The 24,289-nt window shown below is 40.0% G+C and overlaps 1 protein-coding gene across 3 annotated transcripts in view; it reads right to left on the bottom strand.

Moving 5' to 3' along the window:
* Positions 1-1,002: 1,002 nt before the first annotated feature.
* Positions 1,003-24,289, bottom strand: part of PELI2 (pellino E3 ubiquitin protein ligase family member 2) — a 74,598-nt gene continuing 51,311 nt past the window's right edge. For 2 of the 3 annotated variants that reach the window (XM_065685288.1, XM_065685287.1), the window contains exons 3-6: positions 16,012-16,113; positions 7,350-7,547; positions 6,493-6,681; positions 1,003-3,351 (exon numbers count right to left, since the gene is read on the bottom strand). In XM_065685288.1, coding sequence (XP_065541360.1) covers positions 2,785-3,351; positions 6,493-6,681; positions 7,350-7,547; positions 16,012-16,113 — 1,056 coding nt within the window. In that variant the 3' untranslated portion in view covers positions 1,003-2,784. The remainder of the gene's footprint in view (positions 3,352-6,492; positions 6,682-7,349; positions 7,548-16,011; positions 16,114-24,289) is intronic. The other variant, XM_065685289.1, reaches the window with a different exon arrangement.

Raw genomic sequence — 24,289 nt, 5'->3', positions numbered from 1 at the left:
ATTCCTTGTGTTACACAGAATTGCCAACAGTGAAAGAAAACAACAGTCTTGCTTAAAAGTCTTTTAAAATAGATGCTTCACTTGGATACAAACAGTAGTCTATCTTCCACTTCATGCAAGGTGGACACAACACAACCAGATGGTGTGCTAGGTGTTTGCATTGAGGATTCTTCTGACACTGTACATTCACTTTGCAGAAGGTATAGCTATATGGAGCCCTGAAGCAGCAATTAAACTACAACAGTGAAAGAAGAAAGTAAAGCAGCTCAGTAATGGAGATACCTGGGAACCTGCATGTTTACAATACATTTATGTTCAGAAGGAGACCACACATGCAAGTGTCGATCAGCTCCGCTCAGTACTAGTTACCATCCCAGACCTGGGAAGCTGTCATACATGGAGTTTGAGACCTCTGGTCACCAGCCTTAACACACAGCTCATGGCCTTAATTCAACAAAGAACATTTCCTGAAAGTGTATTTCATTGTGAGGAACGAAGTGTTTCACATAGTCCAGGAAGGAGTTGGTGGAGGTGAGACTGCCTCTCGCAGATGAGGTATATGCTAAATAGAAATAATGCTGCCGTATGCATATGGGACCTGAGCAACTTGTACTGAATATAAACAAGGAAGAGGCACCTTCACGTTTATGACAGAAACCACAACGAGGAACTGAAGGCCAAAGGCATTTCTTCCCAATCTGGCTGGGCTGCTGCTCTTGGTGATTAGCCACAAGGTTGTCTTGTGGGAGTAAGGACTCAGAATACAGAATCACAAGACGATCTCATTGAAAAGGCACTAGGAAGAAGCATATAGTCTTAGATTAACAAGATTCACCTTATTTCCAATCACCGAGTGGGACAAAAACTGTACAGTTTGGGATATTTAGAGGAAATGCTGCAGATCTTTTTTTGAACAGCAAAAGCATAAAAAGAAAAGCTATTCCCAAATTATTAAAATGCTGAACATTTATACAGCAAAATCATACCAAAAACAGCAGCAGACAAAGTACGTCCCGTCACCACTGGCAAGGGACATGTAAAATGTTTTATAGTTAACCTTCTAAACAACTTTACAACCAAAATATGAACAGGCCAATTCAAGTATATATATACAGAATATATTAAAATCATATAAATTATGTATTTATACAAAGGGCACAAATATAGCAAAGCGCTATAGTTGATTAAACAGAACTGAGCTTGAATGATCAATTTGGTCTAAAGATGTTACAGTTTTCTCCCAAATTTTTTTTTTTTCAACCTGGATAGATTGATACCTCAGATACCAAAAGTACAGAAAGCAAAAGAAAAAAAAAACCAAACTAAATCACAAATCAAAGCGTTATCATCCTGTATGAAATGAAATTAACAGTGGGCAGGGTACATCTCATGAAATTCTGATTTCATTTTTTCCATAGTAAACATTTATCAGCTCTCAAAAAGTGAGGAATTTCAAGTGATCCACTTCAGATGTAATCAAACATATGCACCAGGGTGGTACATTTGAATGTTGTTTGATCTGCACACATCTGAAAAAAAATAATGGATACAAACACAGCTCGATCTGCAAAAAAAGGTGACAGATGGGAGCAGGTTGAAAACTGAACAAAAATGCTGAACTAGAATCGACACTCTCCTTGCAGCTAGTAAGTGAGCTTAAAAAAAAAAACAAAAAACACCCAACTCCTAATTGCTTTTTTATAACAGCATATAACCACAATCCACTGAAGCACTTGAGAATCTAAATAAGTCCCATCCATGGGTTTAGATCTAAACACAAATTAAGTGCTTTCCTGAATGCAGGTCTATGTAAATAAGTTCTGTATAAGTTGTACCTAAACCTTCTGTTTTGCTGCAGCACTACCCCTTCATTAATGCAGTTTTTAAAGGCTTGCTACATCTCAATGAGCCCAGTGGTCCTGGGCATGCAAGGAGCAGTTAGGGCAAGCTAAGCTAAGCAGAAATAAAAAGGCTGGACTACACATATACAGAACACTGGCTTAAACCCCAGAATTAAGTATGTAAAAAAAGTAAAGCAGTTTCACCAGATGCAGGTTAAAGTGGGGGAAGGGGGAGGAAAAATAAAAATCAGCCATATACCATACATAATGAACAGTGGCTATCTTACACTGAAAGGAAATCAATGCAAACAGGATTTCCTCAGTTTCAAGTAATCTTTGATGCCTTTTTGGCCAGCTGTGTTATACCATAATAGATATTTTAATAGCTTTTATACTCTACAATTTAGACAGCTGATTTTTCTCTTACATATCCAATTATCTCTAGTGAACATTCACCTGTGGCTGTCCACACATTCTGTATTAGCTCCTTGAGAAACTATTCAAGTTAAATTATATCGCAAATTAAAGACAGTTACATTCTGTATGCTCCTTCTAGATTTGAAAAATAGGTTTTAAAGGCTTGTCAAAGTTTAGAAGAAAAAAACCTTTCCATTAAAAAATCTTAGCTTAAAAAAATCATTAAGACACCTTTTTCTGATCCAGGGTACTAATAAAAAGATTACAAATATACTACAATTGGACCAAGAAGACTTCATGAATATGCTGCTTTTGAGCATGCAACAACACTGATATCTGTCAAGTTCCAGGTATCAATGTATCCCAATTCCACCACAGTCCCTCACAATCTCCTTTGTCAGCTCCCCATCCCCACCCTACCACCCTATTAATAACATTATAAAAAAAGGTAAAATTTAGAGTTAGTGGCAAAATCTTCACAGTAAATTGTTAAAGAAAATATTATTGTGGTCATTGTAAAGCGGTATCAGTCAACTGGACCCTGAAAAATTAGCTTGATGCAGTTGTGTTCCCCAGACAGTTGTGTTGCACAAAAAGGGCACGCAGCATGAAATGCATGAGTACCATGAGGCAGGGGGATTTGAGACCAGTATTTTGCAGACTTCTCAGAGCACACATGTCCACAAGGGGTAAAAGCATGAGTTGGAGGACCAGCATCCACGTAAAAGCCTGCTTCGCAACCAAGCCAGAGAGGCACATAGGGGCCAATGGTTCTGCACATAGGACATTCCCGCTCATTTGCTTCTGTGTCACTGCGATGTCCCCAGTTGTGATAGCCATGAACATGACCACAGCTGAGGTATGCCCACGGCTGTTTCTCTTCTACCACATCTTTACGGTTGATGCTGGGAAATGCTAAAGTGTTTAACCCAACAGGACACTGTGGTCTGGCAGCATTTATCTCCTGTCGCAGAGCTTCAATGTGTTTCTGAGTTGGAGTGTGAAACAGTCCATCTGCCGTTCTCCACAGAAGGGTGGCTCCACACAGGTCAATGAGAGAGCCATCTTGTAGGACGTTGGTCTCATTTTCTACCTAAAGGCAGAACAAGGACAAGTAGTTAAGCCTGAGAGCTTTTACAAACAACTGAGTTCTGTAAATGTATTGTCTTTCTCACCAAGCTGTTACCATCCCTAGCACATTAGATAATTTTTTTCTATTGTTTCATTGCGACCCCTTCATTTGCCTGAATCCACCTCTTACCTCTTATCCTATATTTAAGATTATAACAAGCATTGGTGTCTCATTCTGTGCTAGTACTGGTCTTAATTTTGTCTTAATTTTGCAATTGTTATACGCTGTATCAATACTAATAATTATAGCCTTCCTGCCTGCAATTTGGGAAAGGTATTACATTAGTAATCACTAACTTATTCACAAATATCCCCTACCTTTTGGCATGCTACTTTTCCTCTCTAATACTGATTCTCTGTGTGCCTTTGTCATGGTTAAGGTAAGTCCTGATCTACTGAAGAGGAAATTTGCCATTCCCTAAGGGCTGTATTAGTAGATTGCTCCCCTGGAATTCTTTGCCCATTAGACTGGCAGAGACTGCTCACACAGCAAAAGATCCTTTTTGGACTAAAACCTGCCACCCAGAATAGGCCAGCTGCCATTCACACACTTTTTTTTTTTTTTTTGGGCTTGTGGTAAGCATAAAGCATTTTGTAGGAGCATGAACTCCCACAGTTTACCTCATCAACAGTGAAACTCTGCTAGAGATACATTAGGGATAAATGACAAATGCACTGCAAGCTACGTGCACAGGTACTTGCACAGATTATCATTAGAGCAGAGTGAGTTACCAGTTGAATTTCTCAAGTAACAACTTCTGCAACTGAAGCCACACAGGCTCAACTTCTGAACAATTAACCATCCCAACTAGTTAGGCCTTTTATTTAATGAACTATTGCATGCAAATATAGCCCCAATGTGCACTGCCTAAAGATTTCTCTCATCTGACCAAATACAGGTACTTAAAATATTTTCAAGGGATTATGCCGAACACACATTGTATTTTGCTGAAATATTCTTTATTTTAATGTCACAAGCATATAAGCATCTTCTAATATTACTACCAGTTCAGTAACAATGAATATATGTTAAGAAGATTCTTTATGAAATTTAAGGGGAAAACAGACATATGCTGGCTTTATGCATAGAAAATACATAGAAAATACCACTAAGGCAAAACAAATAGCCAAATAGAAATACACAAAGTAGGTCACATGAAATCATCATGTCTACTTAAGAACACTATGCATGACAACCAATTTGGCATTTACATTTAAATCCAGTTTAAATTTGGAGATTAACTGTGCATCATCCTTGCACAAAACACCTAGATGGTACAATACAGACTACAGATAAGAGGTTACCAGTGTAAAGCATATCCAGCAGAAAAATTCAGCAGTTGTAGGAGAAATGAGAGAAGCCTTGATTTTATGCACTTTTCAGATAATTCCTGCACAAACAGCAAAGCAAAAAGCTCTCTCATATGCAATGTGCTCAATTCATTATATAGAGTGCATTTGGTTTTATGAACCCAATCAACAAACACTGATCACATGAATACCAGTGTGCCATGTAATTTTATTTAAATGAGAATTCAAGTAATTTTGGATGCAGGAAAGGGAATTTATTTGTTTTAGTATGCCTTTCTTCAGCAGCACTAAAAAGGTGTTCTGTTAGCCAGATACAAAGGGTGCAATCGCAACATCATCTGTCCCAGTCCCCAAGGCAATGTTTGCCTGCCATCATTAAAGTGACAAAGCAATTTATGTACCGAAGACTGTCTACTGAAAGCAGAACAGAATAGTCAAACTCCATTTTCCTAACTCCTCTGAGCAGTCAGTTTACTGCAAAGCCAATGTCAAAGCTGGAAAGCCAGTTTTCTGCATGTGGGCTATCTCTAACACCATCAAGCTAATAGGAACTTAAGGTAGCAAGACAAAAGGAACTTTGGCACGAAAAAGAGAAGATATTCCCCACCACGAGGCACACTTTCTTGGTCTTTCAAGTCTACTAGCTGGATTATAAAGCTACAAAAGGGGCATCTTCAGTTGCTGTGAAGATGACCCTTGAACCCTAACAGAGCAGAATTGGCTTTTCCAGGTCTGCAGGCAGGACAGCATTCTAACCTACCTAGAAGCCAAAGAGGACTTCTGGGGAAGGTCATCTGCCTCACTGGAAATACAGCTACCTATGTTTTTTGCTGGGCTACTTCTATATGGTGGTGGTTAACAACGAGAGCTATGGAAATTCCTTCCCATCCTCTATAGAAAGACATAGCAGCCTTCCAACATCTGAAGGGGACCTACAAAGATGCCAGAGGAGGATCCTTCAGGAGTGATTGTAGTGATAGGACAAGGGGTAATGGGTTTAAACTTAAACAGGGGAAGTTCAGGTTAGATATAAGGAAGAAGTTTTTTACTGTGAGGGTAGTAAAGCACTGGAACAGGTTGCCCAGATGGTAAAATGCTCTGTCCCTGGCAGTGTTCAAGGCCACGTTGGACAGAGCCTTGGGCAACATGGTTTAGTGCGAGGTGTCCCTGCCCATGGCAGGGGGGCTGGAACTAGATGATCTTAAGGTCCTTTCCAACCCTAACCATTCTATGATTCTATGAAAAGCAGAAACATGCTTTCATAGGAACCCCTTTCCCAGTTATGCATGCCACAAGTCCCTGTGGCAGCAAAGCCCATCCTGCTTCAAAGAATAAACCAGGAATATACTTAGCAGGGCTCCTCTTATCTTCCTAGTGGCAGGTAAATCAAACAGAAGCTGTGTTATGCAAACTTGGTTTGCATGCAAGGGGACTCTCCTTTTAAGAGAGTACTGCAAAAGCCAGCTTCCCATGCACTAATTTCGAGATGTCCCCATGTCTCAGGAGAACATTTCAGAGATGGAGATTCAAGTGCAAACTTTATTTAGCTTTTACACTCTGTGCTATTTCAGTTGGAAACACAACATCAGGAGAAAAGTTAGCGTTCTCCTGTATAACCATAAACAGAAGAGCAGTACAGAATCTACTGTAACACGTATCTACTTATATTATTTCAGTGCCCACACCACCCACAACACTAGCACTCAGCAGTCACCCTATGACTGCCTCCATTCAAAACCAGGAAAACAAGTATCCCTTATATTGTTTTAATTACAAGTTATTTTTTTCTTACCAGTTTCCCCCTTTGTTGAGCAGATCTGGTTTCCCGGAGAGTGTACACATCACCACAGACTGAGATTTCCCGCCAAACTCCAGGTTTAGACTCCTCTGTGAACCCTCCTTTTGGATGCATAACCAGCACCCCATTAGTTGTCAATCCATCCATATGGCCATCAGGATTTTTCCACTTTGCCGCTTTTTCCTGCATGTGACAATCACCCCAGCACAGAAAAAGTCTGTCTAAAACTGAATGGACTGGAGAAGTTTTACATGCTGAGTGTTTTACTAGTGGTGCCTAACACACACTTCCTCACCAGCTGGCAATACTTAGATTTACAAAGACAAAAAAAAGGCACTTTTAATACCTTGGGCCAGACTGCTTATGCATCTTCAATTACTATTCTCTCTTAAAATATTATTTTAAACTCCGCTGAGTGCCCCTGACTGCAGGTCAGGTAAGACTTCAGGGCTTAAAGTCAGTAGGATACTCCTAGTTACTGGAATACTATAGTAAAGGCACATCCTTTTCCATAATGCAGTTGATCTGCTCCTGCATTGCTCTCAACTGCAACAGCAGCTTACTCATAATGGCTAACAAGAATATATCAAATAAACCTAATGAAAATCCACTAACAATTACTAAAAAATAGAGTTTCATTGCTGAAGACTGTTATGACCACGAGTCCACACTGGTAACAAATCAGGCACATAAAACTGCCATTTCTACTTAACACTGCAGCTGGTATACTGAAATCATTGAAGTCTCACGACAGGATAAGTTATCAACTAGTACAAGGAAATTGTGGGGCTTGAAAGTAAGAGAATAAAAAACAGAGTTTGTTCATACATACCATAACTGTTATTACTTACACCAAGAAATATATTTTTAGATGAGTCGAATCCAGCTGCAAAAATCCTTGCTGTATATGGTGGGCTCCTGTCACAGACAATCCTGCATGCAAAACGGGATATGGTGCTTTGGGTAATCTGGGTTTCATCGTTATTTTGACTTCCAGAAATAGTATCTGTTACTACAAAGTCTATGGGGCTTTCTGTTGATCTCCCAACCTGAAAAAAAATTTAACATAACAGTAAAATTAGGAATAGTCTTAGAAATATCAAGCATTAAGGATACAAATTTGCCAAGTTAATGCTGATGACATTGCTAAACTACTGCCTACTAGATTTTTGGCTGGCAAGAGCCAAACGGAGACTAATCTGTATTTTCGTATTTGTCCTAGGCAGGCATCACTGATATGGCATGATAAATTTTCACTTACTACGATGGATGTACACATGCTTGCCCAACATAGCTGCAATTAACTGTTTGCTAGAGTATTGTCAACAGGGATGTGTTATCACCTTGCTCTTTCGTAATCCAACCACAGCAAGCTACTTATCACTACATTCTAGAAATTAAAAAACCCCAAAGCAATAGCTTGAAATGACAAGTTTTATTCACATTTCTAGTTCCAAGTTAGGTTGCATGAAAATAAGGCACTTTTTTTTAGACCCAGAACTCAGTTATTTAAATACATCATAACAAAAACACCCACCCTCATGTTTTCAGAATTTGTAGCTCCAGAATAGAAGAGTTTTCAGGAAAAACCCACTGTATGATTTAATTTATTCCTAATTATGCACATGCATAACTGAAGAAGTTAAACTTCAGCAGAAAGACAACACAGCTGATCAGTAGACAAGAATATTTTTCATTCTTGCCATCTACAACTTTCTAAACCTGAAAATATCGAGGCAGCTAGAGCAGAAAACTTGATTTAAAATGGACAGAGGAATCTGAATGCCAACCAAATGTACAGGAAGACACATCGATACTTCTACAGGGAAATTAGCATTATACCAACTTTTTGCATAACATCGATACTTCTACAGGGAAATTAGCATTATACCAACTTTTTGCATAACAAGGAAAGTGGAGCAGAGGAACAAGGAGTGGAAAAGAATATTAATTTTATACACACCTTGTGTTCAAACAGAAGAAAATTAAGAATATTTTTCACATGAAACTACCTGCAATATCAGGCATCTACATTTATATAAAATAACCTCCTGACTAAACATGATCTCATTGTCCCAAGAAGTTACATTCCTCTTAGCTTCTTGCTCTGCAAGGCCAGCTATGGGAAGATATGTATGTTTTCATCATTAACATACATCTCTGCAAACTAGATTTACTGTAAAGAAACATTATTCAAGCATCAAGGGAAGTGATATTATTAATACTTAAGCCTTGTCACAACTGAACTGAGAGCAACAATACAGGGATCACTCCCATACTTCTCAGTTCTACTTTGCAGTGTTAAAGACGTGTTGAAATTCATGTCTGAAGTGACACATCCAGTTACTTTCTCCACATCAGGAGTCTCAACCCAAGTATAAGATGTGATCAGCTTGCTGCAGATAAAAGTGCTGAGGAAATACTAAGAAAGGCCTAATCAAAAGTATGCACTTCAATTTTTCACACAAAGTGACTACTAGAATACCCAAGAAACAGAGTTTAGAAACTGTTTAATATGGGACATTTCTGATTTATGTAACTTGACAAGCTGAAGCTAAAACTTAAAGCTATATTCTACAATACAGTATTACTCTAATACAGTATTGTTTCCAACACACTTCTATTTCCCATCCAATTCCTGCTAAGAGTCAGCACTGACCAGCAGCAGGAAGCTTATTCATAATTTTTGACTGTATCTGTATGTGAAGTCTCTTAAAGGATAATCAGAAACGAACATGAAATGCATTTGTTTGTAAGTTTCTGCCTATTGCAGTCTCTCAAACAGATGACTCAGCTTTTAAATGCAATTAAGAGAAAACCCTGCCTTAATTTCCCTTAAATGATGACAAACACACTAATGTGTGCTCCCAATCTTCCTCATATCATATTAACCAGTCAACATGAAATCTGGCTGCTTCACGTCATATGTAAGCATTAAAATCTATATAATTACTTGGTTCCTTAAAATATTATATGTACCTCATTCATAGAATCATAGAACAGTTACGGCTAGAAAGGATCTTAAGATCTTTCAAATACTGGGTTTGCTTTTGTTTGCTTGGGGTTTTGTTTGCTCCCCCTGCACCCCTCTTACTGAAAAAGCCTTCTACAGGATCTGTATTACAATGTATTGTGCTACAATTTAATACTATAAATTATTTTAAGAAGTGGCCTTCTCATGGCAATTTCTTCATTCTGTATACCAAATAAAAATTCTGAGGTTGAGATCATCAAAAAAAAAAAAAAAAAAAGAAAGTCCCTCAGGAACAAATGAAGAACTTGATGCTATCAGCATTTACCTACCAAGAAGTTTAACTCATCTGACTTTGCGGTCAGATTAGTCACTGTAGACTTGGTTCCACTATTCAAAGCTACTCTTTGCAGACTTTACCCATTTTAATTCCATTTTCCTCTATAGCACAGAGAACTGTCTTCTTTCCAGTAGTTTTAGTCTGTATTTTGGGAATTTTCTTGTTAACTGTGTCATATATATTATTTCACAAAGCCACTTCCAATATGTCCTAGGTTCAGCACTAGCAGTCATTTTTTCTCCTTCTTCGTAGCTGGTGCAGTGCTGTGGTTTTGACTTTCAGTCTGGGAACAGCGCCCATAACACCGATGTTTTCAGCTACTGCTCAAATGTTTAGTCTGACCAAGGACTTTCTGAGTCTCATGCTCTGCCAGGGAGGAGGGGAAGCCAGAAGGAAGCAGAGACAGGACACCTGACCCAAACTGACCAAAGAGGTATTTCATACCACAGTACATCATGCCCAGGATGTAAACTGAGAGTTACCTGGAAGGGCTGGCTCACTGCTCGATTGGGCTGCATATCAATGGGTGATATTGTATTCTCTTCCCTTGTTACTTTCCTTATCATTATTATTATTGGTGTTAGCAGTAGTGGTTTGTGTTATACCTTAGTTACTGGGCTGTTCTTATCTCAACCTGTGGGAGTTACATGCTCTCAATTCTCCTCCCCATCCCTCCGGGAGCGGGGGCAGGGGGAAGAAAGTGGGGGGGAGTGAGAGAGAGGGCTGCGTGGTTCTGATTTAAACAACGACGCAACAACAAACCATAAACCTTTCTGCTGATGCATAAGACCACTTCTGTTGTCTACACTACAGGTTATTGTTCAAAGCTGTGTAAAAGCCAGACAGTCACTCAATTTGCTAGTATCTACTGTCAATCAAAGAAGTGCTATTAAAAACATTCACTCCTAAGACAAGGCAAAACCAGGCAACCTGCCAGCAGATAATTTAACAGCTACAGATTCTTGGACTTCAGATTTTTACTTTGATGATAGGGAGAATTGGACCATGCATCTTCTGAAAGACTGTTCTTCAGAAAAAGAAATAAAATCAATTTTACATATTGGATGTACCTGCTTCTTGTATAAACTTGTAGTTATTAAGGGTACAGGCTACACATTTTGTTTCCTTTTATAATGATACAAACAGGTATAATCAACCCATTCTCATCCAATCAAGCCATGAAGGAGCAGGTTCTGCTCTAACTGATGCATCATGAACAGAATTGTTATTGAACTCTAATGAAAAAAATCTTCATTATTAGCAGCATATAGATGTCACAGCATGTAGACTCTAGGAGATGGCAGATGGAATGCATTAGTACATTCTCTTTTTGTTATTTCATGAAGAAATCTGATCTAGATATTACCAAGATAAAGGTATACAGTAGCATTTGTACACAAATTTCACTACAGAATTACAGTTTAAAAACCAAAACCCAAACCACACACAACACAGAAGAACAACAGTTTAGCACATAAGAGCAGAATCATAGAGATGTCCAGGACATCTGGTGATTCATGGTGATTTAAACACTTTATTAACTGCTAAGTTTATGCACGAAAAAATGGTCATTTTCATTTTATTATAGAAAATGTCAATAAAACTGGTATTTAGAGAGCCTGAACACTGCTCCTCAATGCCTTCTGAGCTTCCTTACTGTCCCTTGTTGCTCTGGTTTCAGCTTTAACAGTTCTTTAACTCCTCACAGCTGGTAGAGCTGTGTTTTCAACTTCAGTCTGAGAATTACACTGATAATACACCAATGTTTTTAGTTGTTGCTCAGTAGCACTTACTCTGAGACCAAGGACTTTTCAGTCTCATGCTCTGCCAGTGAGGAGGGGCACAGGAAGCCAGGATGGAGCAGAGACAGGACACCTGACCCAGACTAGCCAAAGAGGTGTTCCATATCACAGCACATCATGCCCAGTATAGAAACTGGGGGGAGTCACCTGGAAGTGACTGATCTCAGGTTGATCTGGGTATTAGTCAGCAGGTGGTGAGCAACTGTATTGTGCATCACTTGTCTTTTCTTGGCTTTTACTCCTCTTTCTCCTTATATTTGTAATTACTAAACTGTTACTACCTCAACCCAAGGGTTTTACCTTTTTCCAGTTCTCCCCATACCACTGGAGGAAGTGAGGGAGCAAGCAGCTGCATGGTACTTATATATAACAACAGTTACATAGTCTCCCCACATTTTCCATATATGCCTTACTTCTGAAGCATCTACTTATGCTTCTTCTTGGTTATAAAATTGGAAAACATAAAATAAGAAGCTATTCTGGGTTTGTAATCTTTACAGTTTTCCCATTTGTTTCTGGAAAAACTGCAGAATACAAGTCATCAACACATCACTTCTCCTGCTTTCATGTTATTCACAGGTTAGAAATAGTATCCTGACCAAGCAAAGACCCTTGCTGTCCCTTTGCCCTATTTCAGGTCCCACTGACTAAGGTGTTACTAGCAACCACCATTCTAAGCTTCTCACATTTCTTACTATGGTTACCTTAGTGAAGTCAAGCACAACTACTATCCTACTTCACAGAGGGGAAGATGAAGATTAAAAAAAAACAACAAAACAACATTAAGTTACTTGCCCAAGATAACATGTGGCAGCAGCAGCCAAGAAGGGGCCTTAAGCTTCAAGGTAATTCTGTGGTCCAGGCATTATCTTTCCCTTTTCAGCTTCCCCATCCTTGCTAGTGTTCTACAAAAGCACATACATTTCAAAAGAAAACAGCAAAATCCAAGGATTGCCTATTCAAGTGATGCCAGATCAGCAGTAAGACATTACTGTCTGGATCAACAGAGGACATGTAATTTGTCATCATGTACCACTGGGCTGCACAAATCAGTCCTCAAATAATCTGACAGTTCACAATAAGGTTACTGAGTATAATTAAAATCTAACGGCTTCTCTAAATAATGGAAGCCTCTTTAGCTACTCTCTGGCATTGCTTGAGCAGCAAAATACTGTCTCAGTCTACCAAACTATTCCTTTGCCAATTCTCACAGCTATCAGCCCCTCTAGGCCAATGTGTGGAACACAATCCTGAGAAGACAGCCACAGAGAGTGGAAACATGAACCAGGACATACTGCTAGAGGTCAAGCTGAGATCAAGTCACAGCAAGACAGTCTACACATCAAGACAGAAGAAACAGACTGCACTGGAAAGAGAAATTCAAAGCAATATGTAAGCCTTAACTCTTGACATATTAGCTATTTGAGGGGGGGACCAGGGGGACTCAGACACTTTATCAACACAAGATTCAGCTCAAAAAAGTTTTACTGTTGAGATGGGATAGTTTTACCCATTACAAGCTAAACTAGTCACCTAACTATAAACGTATGGCAGATAACTGTCTGAACCATAGGCAGTCACACAGGTGAATTAGTACACGGACCAAAATTAGGGCTTTTGTGAAATTTCCTTGGGCACCCAGGAGCTGCTGGAAGAAGAAAGCACAAGCTGTGCTTGTGAGGTGTAGCAAGGGATGTACACTCCAATGCCAGCTGTGGAAGTATAGTAGGTCTCTGGGTTAGGCAGCCAGGCCAAGCCGTCTCTGTGTATGACCCTGTGCAAATTCCTCCACTACCAAGCACCAGTGGGTCTCAGAGGGAAGCAAGGGGAGATACTCTGTTAGCTGGGCTACTCCATAATTAACCAGCCCATTCCTTGCTAAGTCAAACTTCTACTTTAGATCCAAAACATCCTTAATTAGCTGCCTTAACCTGCTGCCTTAGACAAGGGTCACTTGGACCTGTGGAGCACTGCTTTACCTATTACGTATCTCCTTGACTCAGACTGCTAGATTTTATTAGAATGACAGCTCAGCACCCCAACCGACCTAATTCTCTACCAGTACCCCCCAAGTAAAAGCTGTAAGCACCACTAGGATATTGCACAATCAAGAAAAGAGCTGTCTATATATGACCAGAAAAGCAGCTGTAATGCAACTCTTTAATTCCAGCTTTCAAAAACAGCTTTTCAAAATGTTGGTTTGTGGTTTTTTGTTTTGTTTTGAGGTAGTTTTCTAATCAATTCTCCCAGTTGAATGGAAAGGGTTTGAAAGGGCCAGTTGAATCTGACAAATCAACAAATGGTTACAGGACTGGTGCTACAGCCAGGGATTCAGCTACTTAGATCATGGGACTCACTTTGAGTAACCTGGTCTGCTGGAGACCACTTGTCAAAGACACAGAAGAGCATCTTCAGATACAGACTTGCCAAGCTGGCAAAGGGGGCTTTAAACTAGACAGAGTTGCCAGGGAAGGGGAACTTCAATCCATCCTGCTCCTGCTAGTTCCATCCTGGTACCAGCAGGAGATGCCCAGAGCCTGAAAAACGATTGTAGGACAGCAGCTAAAGAACAACAGAAAGGACTTCCAGCCATTCCTGACAGCTTAATTGATGGGCCCAAATTAAATGCCTCTATGCCAATGCACATAGGATGGGTGAAAAGCAAGAGGAGTTAGAGGCATGCACATGCCTAAAGGCTTATGACCTTATTGGCATCATGAAGAGGTGGGGGGATGCCTCCTACAATTGGAGTGCTGGAATGGAAGAATACAGGCTCTTCAGGAAGAACAGGCTGGGGAAACAAGGAGGGGGTATTGCTCTCTATGTCAGTGACTGGCTGGAGTGCACAGAGCTCTTCTGCCTGTAGCATCCAAAAACACGAGATACTCATAGGTTTTGGAAAACAACCTGTCCCACTGACCATTTCTTTGGAAAGGCTTCCCTCCACTACCTAAGGGGGTCTTCAAGAAAGCTTTAGAGGGACTTTGACAAGGGCCTGTAAGGATAGGACAAGGGGGAATGGCTTTAATCTGACAGAGGGAAGGATTTGGATTAGATATTAGGAAGAAAGTCTTCACTATGGGGGTGGTGAGACACTGGAACAGATTGCTCAGAGAAGCAGTGGCTGCCGCATCCCTGGCAGTGTTCAAGGCTGGGTTGGACGGCGCTTGGTGCAACCTGCTCTACTGAAAGGTGTCATTGCCTGTGGCAGGGGGTTAGAACTGGATAATCTTTAAGGTCCCTTCTAACCCAAACCATTTGATGATTCCATGAATTTGCATACAGGAAAGTTTCACTGAAGCCAATAAAGGCACAGAAGAATATTGTAAAGATAAACAAATATCACACAGTAACCAAAAGGATGGGTTAAATTTTTCTTTTACCAGTCAACATAAGAAAACCTATTTCAGTTCACTCTGGCTGTGCAATCCTTTGTGAAGCAGCAAATGAACAAGAATTCTTTTTTTTTTTTTTTTTAATCGAACCCTACTTAGACCTAACCATTCCAAAGTCACACTAGATTTTATATAGAGCAAAAAAACACAGAAGCCACATGAAGCACAGACATCTTGATAAGATTATCTGTCAAGAACTCAACTACACACCCTTCTAAATAGGAAAGACTGAATGAGGAGGGATAATTCACGATAAGATGGTCTAATCATGGAGGTCACTGACAAGACAAACCTGATTAGTCTAGACTGGAAAAGGTTGTGTTTTTTTCCAAGCTGGAGGTCTAAGTTTGTGCGGAATTTCTGGTCTCTCATATATAAAATAAAGCACTGCACAAAAAAAAGTCAGTTTTCAGAATGTTAGATTCTGAAAAACACAAATGCATACAGGGGAGAGAAAACATGTTAGAAAAACATGTGCCTAGAGAAACTCGGCACAGTCCTCTACACTATTTGGTATATTTGCACACCATCCAGGAATGGCTTTCTTTATCATTCTATCACTAGTTTGTCTCCTTTAGTGCACAGCTCTCACATTCCCTTCCCTACCTTTGCTTTTACCTTACTCCTTCCCCATCCTATGTCCTACTCCTATCCACTTCCTTTTTACTCCAGCTACTTGATTAACTGAGGGTGAGGGGTGTATTCTTCTGCTTATTTACAAATTCAAACAGAGCACACATTTATTTCTGGTGATATTTGTCAAACTGCTATGCTGTCCTTGCAGAAAAAGGGGAGTACAGTGAGAGCAATAAGGATATTAACATGTAGGTGCTGGTTTGAGAAGAGCAGAGAATCTAAAACTGCAAAGCGCTCCCATATTAATGCAACTGGGTTCAACCATGGAAATTCCACGGATCAGAGAGGACACCCAGAATAATGTAATGCAGAACTGTGGTTCCATATGTTGCTTTTAAAAAACAATGTATATATTGCATAGAGTCTTACCTGAAACATGTCTGTATCTTTATCATGAGTATACTCCACTACAACAGTCTGGTTTCTGGATAACGTGTAAGAGATACTGTGCTGACCTTTACAGCTGATTGCCTGTTGAATAAAAGAATATGTCTATTGTATACAGCTTCCACAAAAATGGTATAATCAAATTCATTTCACTATATACACACCTTTACTACAATCAGGAAAAGCAGTGTATCGTAACATATTATTACAAGGCTAGGTAAACTCATACACTAGGACTTTTTGTTTTGCTTTTAATGAAAACCCCAGGTGGCACTAGTTTGTTTCTAGTTCAGAAGTACCCAGTACCTACCATTTTCACAGTTTAGACTCCAAACACATGGTTTTCTCTGAATTTATATTAAGTTCCTAACCCTCATAGGAACTTGTATCCTAGCAAAGACTTTGGGTTTAGGTTTCTTCGGTTTCTCTGTTTTTTCCAGCAAGCGAGCAATACATTTGATTTACAGTTAAAAGCGCCAGGATTTCAGAGATATCATTACAGTTGATTTCTAGGTACATCAGAAAGAGCCTAACAATTTTATATGTGATGACAAGTGAATGCTTTCAGCCTGTTTTTCCTCATTAAAAGGGTACTTCATACTACCCATCAAAGGAAACTGGTCTCTATAGATATGGATATAGCAAAGACAAAATCGTATTCTGGTATTTGAAACAAGACTATAATAGGACAACTGCTATTCTAATGTACCTCACTAAGACTTAATTCCTTATTTGTTAAGATTTCCCAGGTTTACATCTCTAGGTTGCCTTTTTATTAGTCCAGCAAGTCTTTCAGAGAACACAAGAGAGACATCACCTCAACACAGAAGCAGTATCGACTTGGAAAGAAACAGCAACCTTGATTGAAAGAAACAGTTTTCCTTGATTAATAAATACAGAGCATAGCTGCCACAGCAGAGAGCCATAATGGGGGCAGGACCTAGAGATCCTTTCAGAACCTCTGAGACTCAGCATACAAAAATCTTTGTGGCACCAACAATCGTTTTTTCAAGCTTAAAGACCAACACTCACTTCAAATGATTAAATGGTGTCAAAGTGTAATTGCACTAACTGCACAATGTAAATGTGCCAGTAAAAGCTTCAGGACAGAGGGAAACAAGCTGAGAAATAAATCTATTGGCAAATAGGGAAATACATGCAAATATAAGGTCCATATAACTGCACACAGTTATGAAAGGTAACGACTGTTACTGCTCAGGAAACGCTTTACAGACACTTATGCATTGAATTAATAAGTTAATTAAAGCTTTCTCCAGATTTCTGCTAAGGGGGGTAATTTTCTAGAAGAGGTTCTCTCACTAGCTCTATTCCTTCATGCTGCTCTTCACCTACAAAACCCACAGATAGGGATGATTAAACTAAGCAGCTAAATATATTCTACTCTATCATCTCTCACAAAAATCTAAATGATCCCAAAGCTATAGATCAATTATTAAGCAAATCATTAAAAGTTTCACTGAATGTTGGAGGTAGTAACACCACCTACATGCATATTAAAAGCCTACTAACAGTTAGCAAAAGTATTTGACACAGAATTACTGAAAACACATACTGGAAGAATTCTTTCTGTAAATCTCATGCATTTACAGCAACAGATGAGAGACTACTTTTGCAATACGCCTCTCACTGAAAGCTCTTAACAGTTGCTAAACAAGTGCTCAACACTTGCTAAGGATTTAGGCTTAGGAGTTACTAGCTGGAGGCAAAGTATCCAACATCTTTGTTGGCGACATGGGCACTGGATCAAGCACACCCTCAGCAAGGTTGCCAATGACACCAAGCTGTGTGGTGTGGCTGACATGCTGGAGAGAAGGGATGGGATCCAGAGGGACCTGAGCAGGCTGGAGAGGTGGGATACTGCCACCCTCATGAAGTTCAACAAGGCCAAGTGCAAGAACCTGCACCTGGTTTGGGGTAACCTCAAGCACAATTATAGGCTGGGCAGAGACTGGATTATGAGCAGCCCTGAGGAGAAAGACTTGCGGATTTCAGTTGACAAGAAGCTCAACATGACCTGCCAAATGGGTGCCTGCAGCACAGAAAGTCTGAAGGAGTCTCTATTCCACTCTCTTTAAGACCCCACCTGGAGTACTGCATCCAGCTCTGCGGTCCCCAATACAAAAAGGACACGGACCTTTTGGAGTGAGTCCAGAGGAGCTCACAAAGATGCTCAGAGGGCTGGAGCACCTCTCCTATGGAGAAAGGCTGAGAGATCTGGGCTTGTTCAACCCAGAGAAGGCTCCTGGAAGACCTCAGAACAGCCTTGCAGTACTTAAAGAGGGTCTTCAAGAAAGCTGGAGAGGGACTTTTGACAACAGTGTGTAGGGATAGGACAAGGGGTAATGGGTTCAAGCTTAATCAGAGGAAGTTCAAGTTAGATGTAAAGAAGAAGTTCTTCCCCATGAGGGTGGTGAAGCACTGGCACAGAAGACACCAGTGGCTTCTTCTGCCACAGAAGAGAAGGCAGAGCTTTTCTTCAGAGAACCTGTGGCTGCCCCATCCCTGGCAGTGTTCAAAGCCAGGCTGGACAGGGATTTGAGCAACCTGGCCTAGTGGAAGGTGCTCCTGCCCATGGCGTGGGGTTGGAACTGGATGAGCTTTAAGGGGCAATTCCAGCATCAACCATTCAATGACATAATTCTTTGACTAAGCAAGATAACCTTTCCCAATCTCTTCCAGTACTTTTTTCTGCAATGAAGCTTGTGACAAAATTTCAAGCCATTGTTTTTTTGTTCCAATTATTGTAGCAAGAGCTGAAAATTGAGGTAAACATTCTTTGATAATCATTGGTACACAGATTCTAAATTTACCAGCTTAAATTTATGATGTTTTGTAATAACCATTACACAGGTACACAGCATATTGCAAGAACAAACATCAGCTTGAGGTGCAATTCAAATGAAGTCACTAACACTTTGGGACATCCTAAGACACTGAACTGTAGGTCTGAAATACACATAAAGACCTTTTTTTCTATGCATGTTTGACAAGTAACAAGGGGATCTCAAGCCCTGAGCAGGTCTCGGGTATTTCTAGAATATCAGTGGAACAAAGCGATGAACAGGAGACCCTCACACCTTGCATTTTAATCATAATACTGCAATAATGAATTTATATTCCTATTATCAGATACCAATTTCAAACACCAGATCGTAATAGCTTTTACACAAAGTTTTCATTTATTTCCACAAAACTGTGACAGCTGCAGATAAAATGATGGACAGGCCTATCACCAACTGTGAACATGATGGTCCTTGGCTTCAGCTCCAGCCAGTCTGTGGAGCACTGACCACCAGCAACCTGGTAAAATTCCTGGGCAGGGATATGTTAATAATGCCCATTAGGTTGACCAGGATATCTCCTCTGAAATATTGGAGTAGGACACAATCTTTTTCTCCAGGTGTTCCTCTCCCTTCCCATATTCTCTTCCTCATCTTATTTGCCCTCCTCTTTGTCTTACACTATTTAAATCCAGTTATTCTCAGTGTAAAATCCCACAATAATTTCTTGGAATTGTGTAATCATTTTTCAAATAAAAGAACATTATGAGAAGTGTTTCAACTTGTGCTTTCACAGTCTGCTCACTACCAACAGTTGCTCCAATTCATATTATCTTTTACAGGCACATTAATTGCTGGTCTCAAAGCAATTGGCCACTTCCAAGTAAGAAAAAAAAATAGTAATCAAATAGCAGTATTTCAGGAAGTACACAAAAAAAGAACTATGAGCTATTCACAATGACTGACCAATGAATTGTAAGTATCTTAATAAAACAATATTGTAAGTGGAATGCTGAATGAAGGATCATGAAGGATTTTTTCTGCTTGAGGAGCTACAGAATCACGCTACAAGACCCAACGAAAGTATGGTGAAATTGGTTTGTGGCAACCAAAATAGTGAGGTTGCCTTTTCACTGCTTTTAGCATACAAATTTGCAGACTTCCCCCCCCCCCCCCCAAGTAGGATGTCATCCCCCCTGCCCCACACCTTGATGTTGTCACATAACTGCACTGCTGCTGCAGCTGAAGTAAGAAAATCCCTGACTCTTGCAAGACATATAGCAGCATTACAAGTTGTAGCAGATGACTTAAGAGTTTCATGCTGGATGCTACCATGTCCACCTTCCAGACAGAAACTAAAAGATGAAAGAACAAAAAGCAGGCACTAACCTTTACCTCTATCCCTTCAACTCCACCTCAAGGATGCCAAGATCCATCAGAGCAATAATTAGTATTTTCAAAGCTTGTACTCAGTGTTCACCAAGCTTTCAAGTGTATGGGCCAGTATCAGCTTAATTTGAGAGCAGATGTCTCATATTTTAGGTTCTCAAAAGTTTAATGAAAGTCATCAATTGAGCACAGAAAAAAAGCTACATAAGTTCCTGGCAGAGGCAAATACTGGAAAACCCTCACTAATGTATATAGCCTGAGCCTGCCAAACCAATCTGAAACATGTGGCTCCAGACTGGCCATAGCATATGCCACCTCTTGTCCAGCAAGAATTCTGCTGGGGAGAGACAGGCTAGATTACTTCAGTCGCCCACACAACAGTCTGTTTCATATGCTTAACTGTCTCAAGCTGCTGAATTCAAGTAATTCCCTTTGGAGGAAACAGATAACGAAGTGGAGACTGACAAAACCCCTGTGGACTGATAAAACAGGTAATAGCCATAAGAGACTTTTCCAGCATGATTCCACTCCCAGTGACTTTATGTTCACATTAGGGCTGAGGGATTTTAGAAAGTCCAAATGCCAAATGAAAGCAACAAGGGAATACTGAGATACCATATTCTACTTGGCATGAAGGAATGGACATCCCAACATCTTTCCAAAGCAGAGATTGTGTTTGCGCAGTAATCCATCCTTCTCCACAGGGCTTTAACCTGGGAGAGGGTGCAGCAGCTCCCAGCCTCACTGCATGTTGAGCAGTTTACCCCAGCAGCAAGACTCCTCCCCTCCCATTACTCAAAAGCAAACCCTGCCGCTACCCCCACTGTGGCACTCCCCCTCCCTTGAGATGTCTGTTCAGTGATTTTGGGTCATCAAAACTGCCATATGTTATCAGAGACTGAGAGAAGCTACATCTAAGAAGGAATACTCTCTCTCCCCCACGCTAATATGGACTAAGCAAATATTTGTGGCTTTGGGGTTTTTTTTAAGCTTTCCTAGCAGCTCAGTTCCGAGCTATATTCTTTCTGTTGGCTGGCATTACACTTGGTCTCGGTTTCTCCCCTGCCTCTTTACACACACTTTTCATTCTTGCTCTTATCTCTCCCTTTTGAGAACAAAACCACATTCCAGCACTCTGCACTCACAATCAAAGCATTAGTTAAAGGCTATGGCTTACAAATCTGCCAGGTCTCAGAGGAGCTAAGATCAAACAGAGGCTGCTTTCCCAACAGCAATACTGCAACTGGAACATCCCAGCCTACCTGAATTCTTTGCTCGGCACTCATTCCCCTGGAAAGGCAGCTGCTATCAGTTTTACCATCATTTCAAGAACTGAGAAAGTAGAGTTCCCTAAATCCCACATATAAAAATTCTTGCAGATAAGGGGAATAAGAATACACAAAACCAGCATTTTTTAATCCTCTGCCTTTTTTAGCAGAGATACAGAAAAAGGAGGGAATACGACTAAAAAGTATTAAGTCTTCAGTAGACTGGACAAAGGCCTCACCGACTGGCAGCGATGCACACCACCACATTTGCAAACACCCAGCGTTACCCGGGAGTAAGCACTGCACTGAGTGACACCACTCCAGAGTACCACCTCTCCCCTAAGCACTGACAGCATAGGCAGCTACTGCCCTGGAAACGAGTAGAAGGTCAGTAAAAATGTTAACTGTTTCCTGTTGCACAATGACAGATTAGTGTCAAACATCTCCAGAAATGCCTTTATCAAATGACAAACCACAAGGTTAAACAGGAGCAGACCACCCCTTCTGCAGAGCATACAAAAACCCTGTAAAATAATCTGATGTAAGATGGAATTCTTTTTCCAAGAGGTTAATTACATCAGTGTTGGATTTCTCCAAATGCAACAAGAAAACCCACATTTTCCTTAAAGTCTTTTTTTTTTTTAAATGGGCTGTTCTTTGAGATCTCTGCAAGTTCCTGCTTGCACACAGTGATGAACTAGTGTGTATTCTTAAAATCTGTCTTCTGTAATAAGCATGTCCCTGTTTTGACCTATGACAGACATAAGGGTATAGCAAAGATTCTAGCTTGAGGCTCAAAACCTTAAGTACAGTTGGGTTTTTGGTTGTTTGTTTAGTAAGTTTCTTTAGTAAGATATTCTACATTTATCTCTGTGCAGATGTTACAACTACCCTGAGCCTGATGTTGCCTATCTAGGACCATCTTCTGGTGTGCCACAGCTCTCCCCACACACTGACAAAGCTGCTCATTTCCCTTAGTAATCTTCCGCCCAAGAGTTCAAGAACAGGTCAGGAGCTCACAGCATGGCTACCTTAACTTAACACTATTAGGTCAAACCTTCAATGTAAGGAGCACATCAATGCTAGAAAAGCAGATCCCAAAATTCTCAGAGTCTTTAAGCTGCTGCTTGCAAGGCTTGTAAGAAGGAGGTCTAACCCACTTCTAGAAATTGAGATTTTGCTTTCTTCTGGTCTGCAAAGCTTCCAAGAAAAACCAAAATAATTAAAAAAACAAACCAAAAAACCTCAAAAAACCCCACACCAACAAAACTCTGCACACTGAAATCTAAACTTCCCAGTTCACTTGTGCCTAGCAAGCTCCCACAGATCATGAGAGAGACTTAGCGTCATTACCTTCACCAAGTCTTCTGCACTATAGCAGAAAGCAAGGGCTAAAATCCATTACGAAAGAGGCAGATGTCTCACAGGAAGGGCTGCTCTATTAGAATAGGAGTTTTAGTTTAGTTAATTAGGTTGGATTAGGACAATAAAATGATTTATGGGAACCCTTTAGTTTTCTTTGTTGGTAGTCAAGCTGACCGACACCACACTGACGTGTTTAAAATTAATGACAGCAGTGCCTTCATGAGTTAAATGCTTTCTTACTTGGCTGCCGGCCTTCAATTTCTTTTATAAAAGAGAACACAAGAAACACTCAGGGTCGTCAGACAAAAGATCTTGCAACTTAAAAGGAAGCTTTAGCTAGCAAGGAAGGAAGCTAAGAACACATCACATTTCCACTGGATTTTTGGACTGACTTCCAGAGCCAGCAGACATTAGGTTACCATAACAAAACACAACAAAAGCTCACGAACGTGACACACTGATTTTTTGCCTACATCAGAAAAGCGTGTCCACTTTGGAAGTTTCCCAGCAAATTGTGACAAATGTCAATTCATATAATTAAAGACGGCAATTTTACTCTGTCTCATCTTAAACCCAACAGTAATTGTACAGAATTACTGCTTCTGTAACAATAGATTGCAATAACACTGAAAATTTACACTGACCTCTGGCTACTGATACAGCCATTATACATAATTTTCCTTTAGCGTTTCATAAAGAAACTAGACATTATCATGGAAACCTTATGGGTTTCATGTGCCTATAGGAATGGCTGAAATGACTGAAGCAACCAGAACCACAAGCCCAGCTGTTTAACAAGTCTGCATCTGCTTCCTGCACAGCTCTGATCAAGCCCATGTTCAATGTTCTTCCTTTTCTCAAAAACAAGTGTCTATGTTAGAACTGCAACATCTATGCACACATTTTTGTAAATTTTGTCTATGTCTAATATTTCAGCTGTTAATATTCTCTTGACAACTAAATGTATGTTAGGAAATGGTCAAAAAAAGACTAAGAGTTAGCAAATATAAGTAAAAACATGCCACCATAAAGAAATTACATTTTGTACACAGCACTTAAATATTTGTCAGAAATATGCAATAACTCATATACTGATGTTGCAGCTACCTACAGGTAGCAAATTGTTTCTTTTTCTTGCATGGCAAACTGAGTAGAACAATGCTTGCCTTCTGAAAAACACCAATTAACTGCAAAAACATTACAAATTCTTTACTGGTTTCAGATAGTTTTGTTAATTACATGATTTAAGCACTAACAGACATGGGGGAGTTAAAAATGCATATGTAACAAGCAACTGGACAAGACTTTTGAAGAAACAGTTTAAAACTATTTATGTGTAGCAAGGTCCACAACCACAGTCACAGCAATCAAGCTAATGCGCACAGCCTGCAAGGCCACCCCTCCTCAATCTGCTGAATGTGAATCACCCCCCAAAAC

This window comes from Lathamus discolor, chromosome 6 (assembly GCF_037157495.1).
Source record: "Lathamus discolor isolate bLatDis1 chromosome 6, bLatDis1.hap1, whole genome shotgun sequence".
In the NCBI taxonomy this organism is placed as follows: domain Eukaryota; kingdom Metazoa; phylum Chordata; class Aves; order Psittaciformes; family Psittacidae; genus Lathamus; species Lathamus discolor.
The sequence above is the reverse complement of the archived record's forward strand: the minus strand, read 5'-3'. Positions and strand labels throughout refer to the sequence as shown.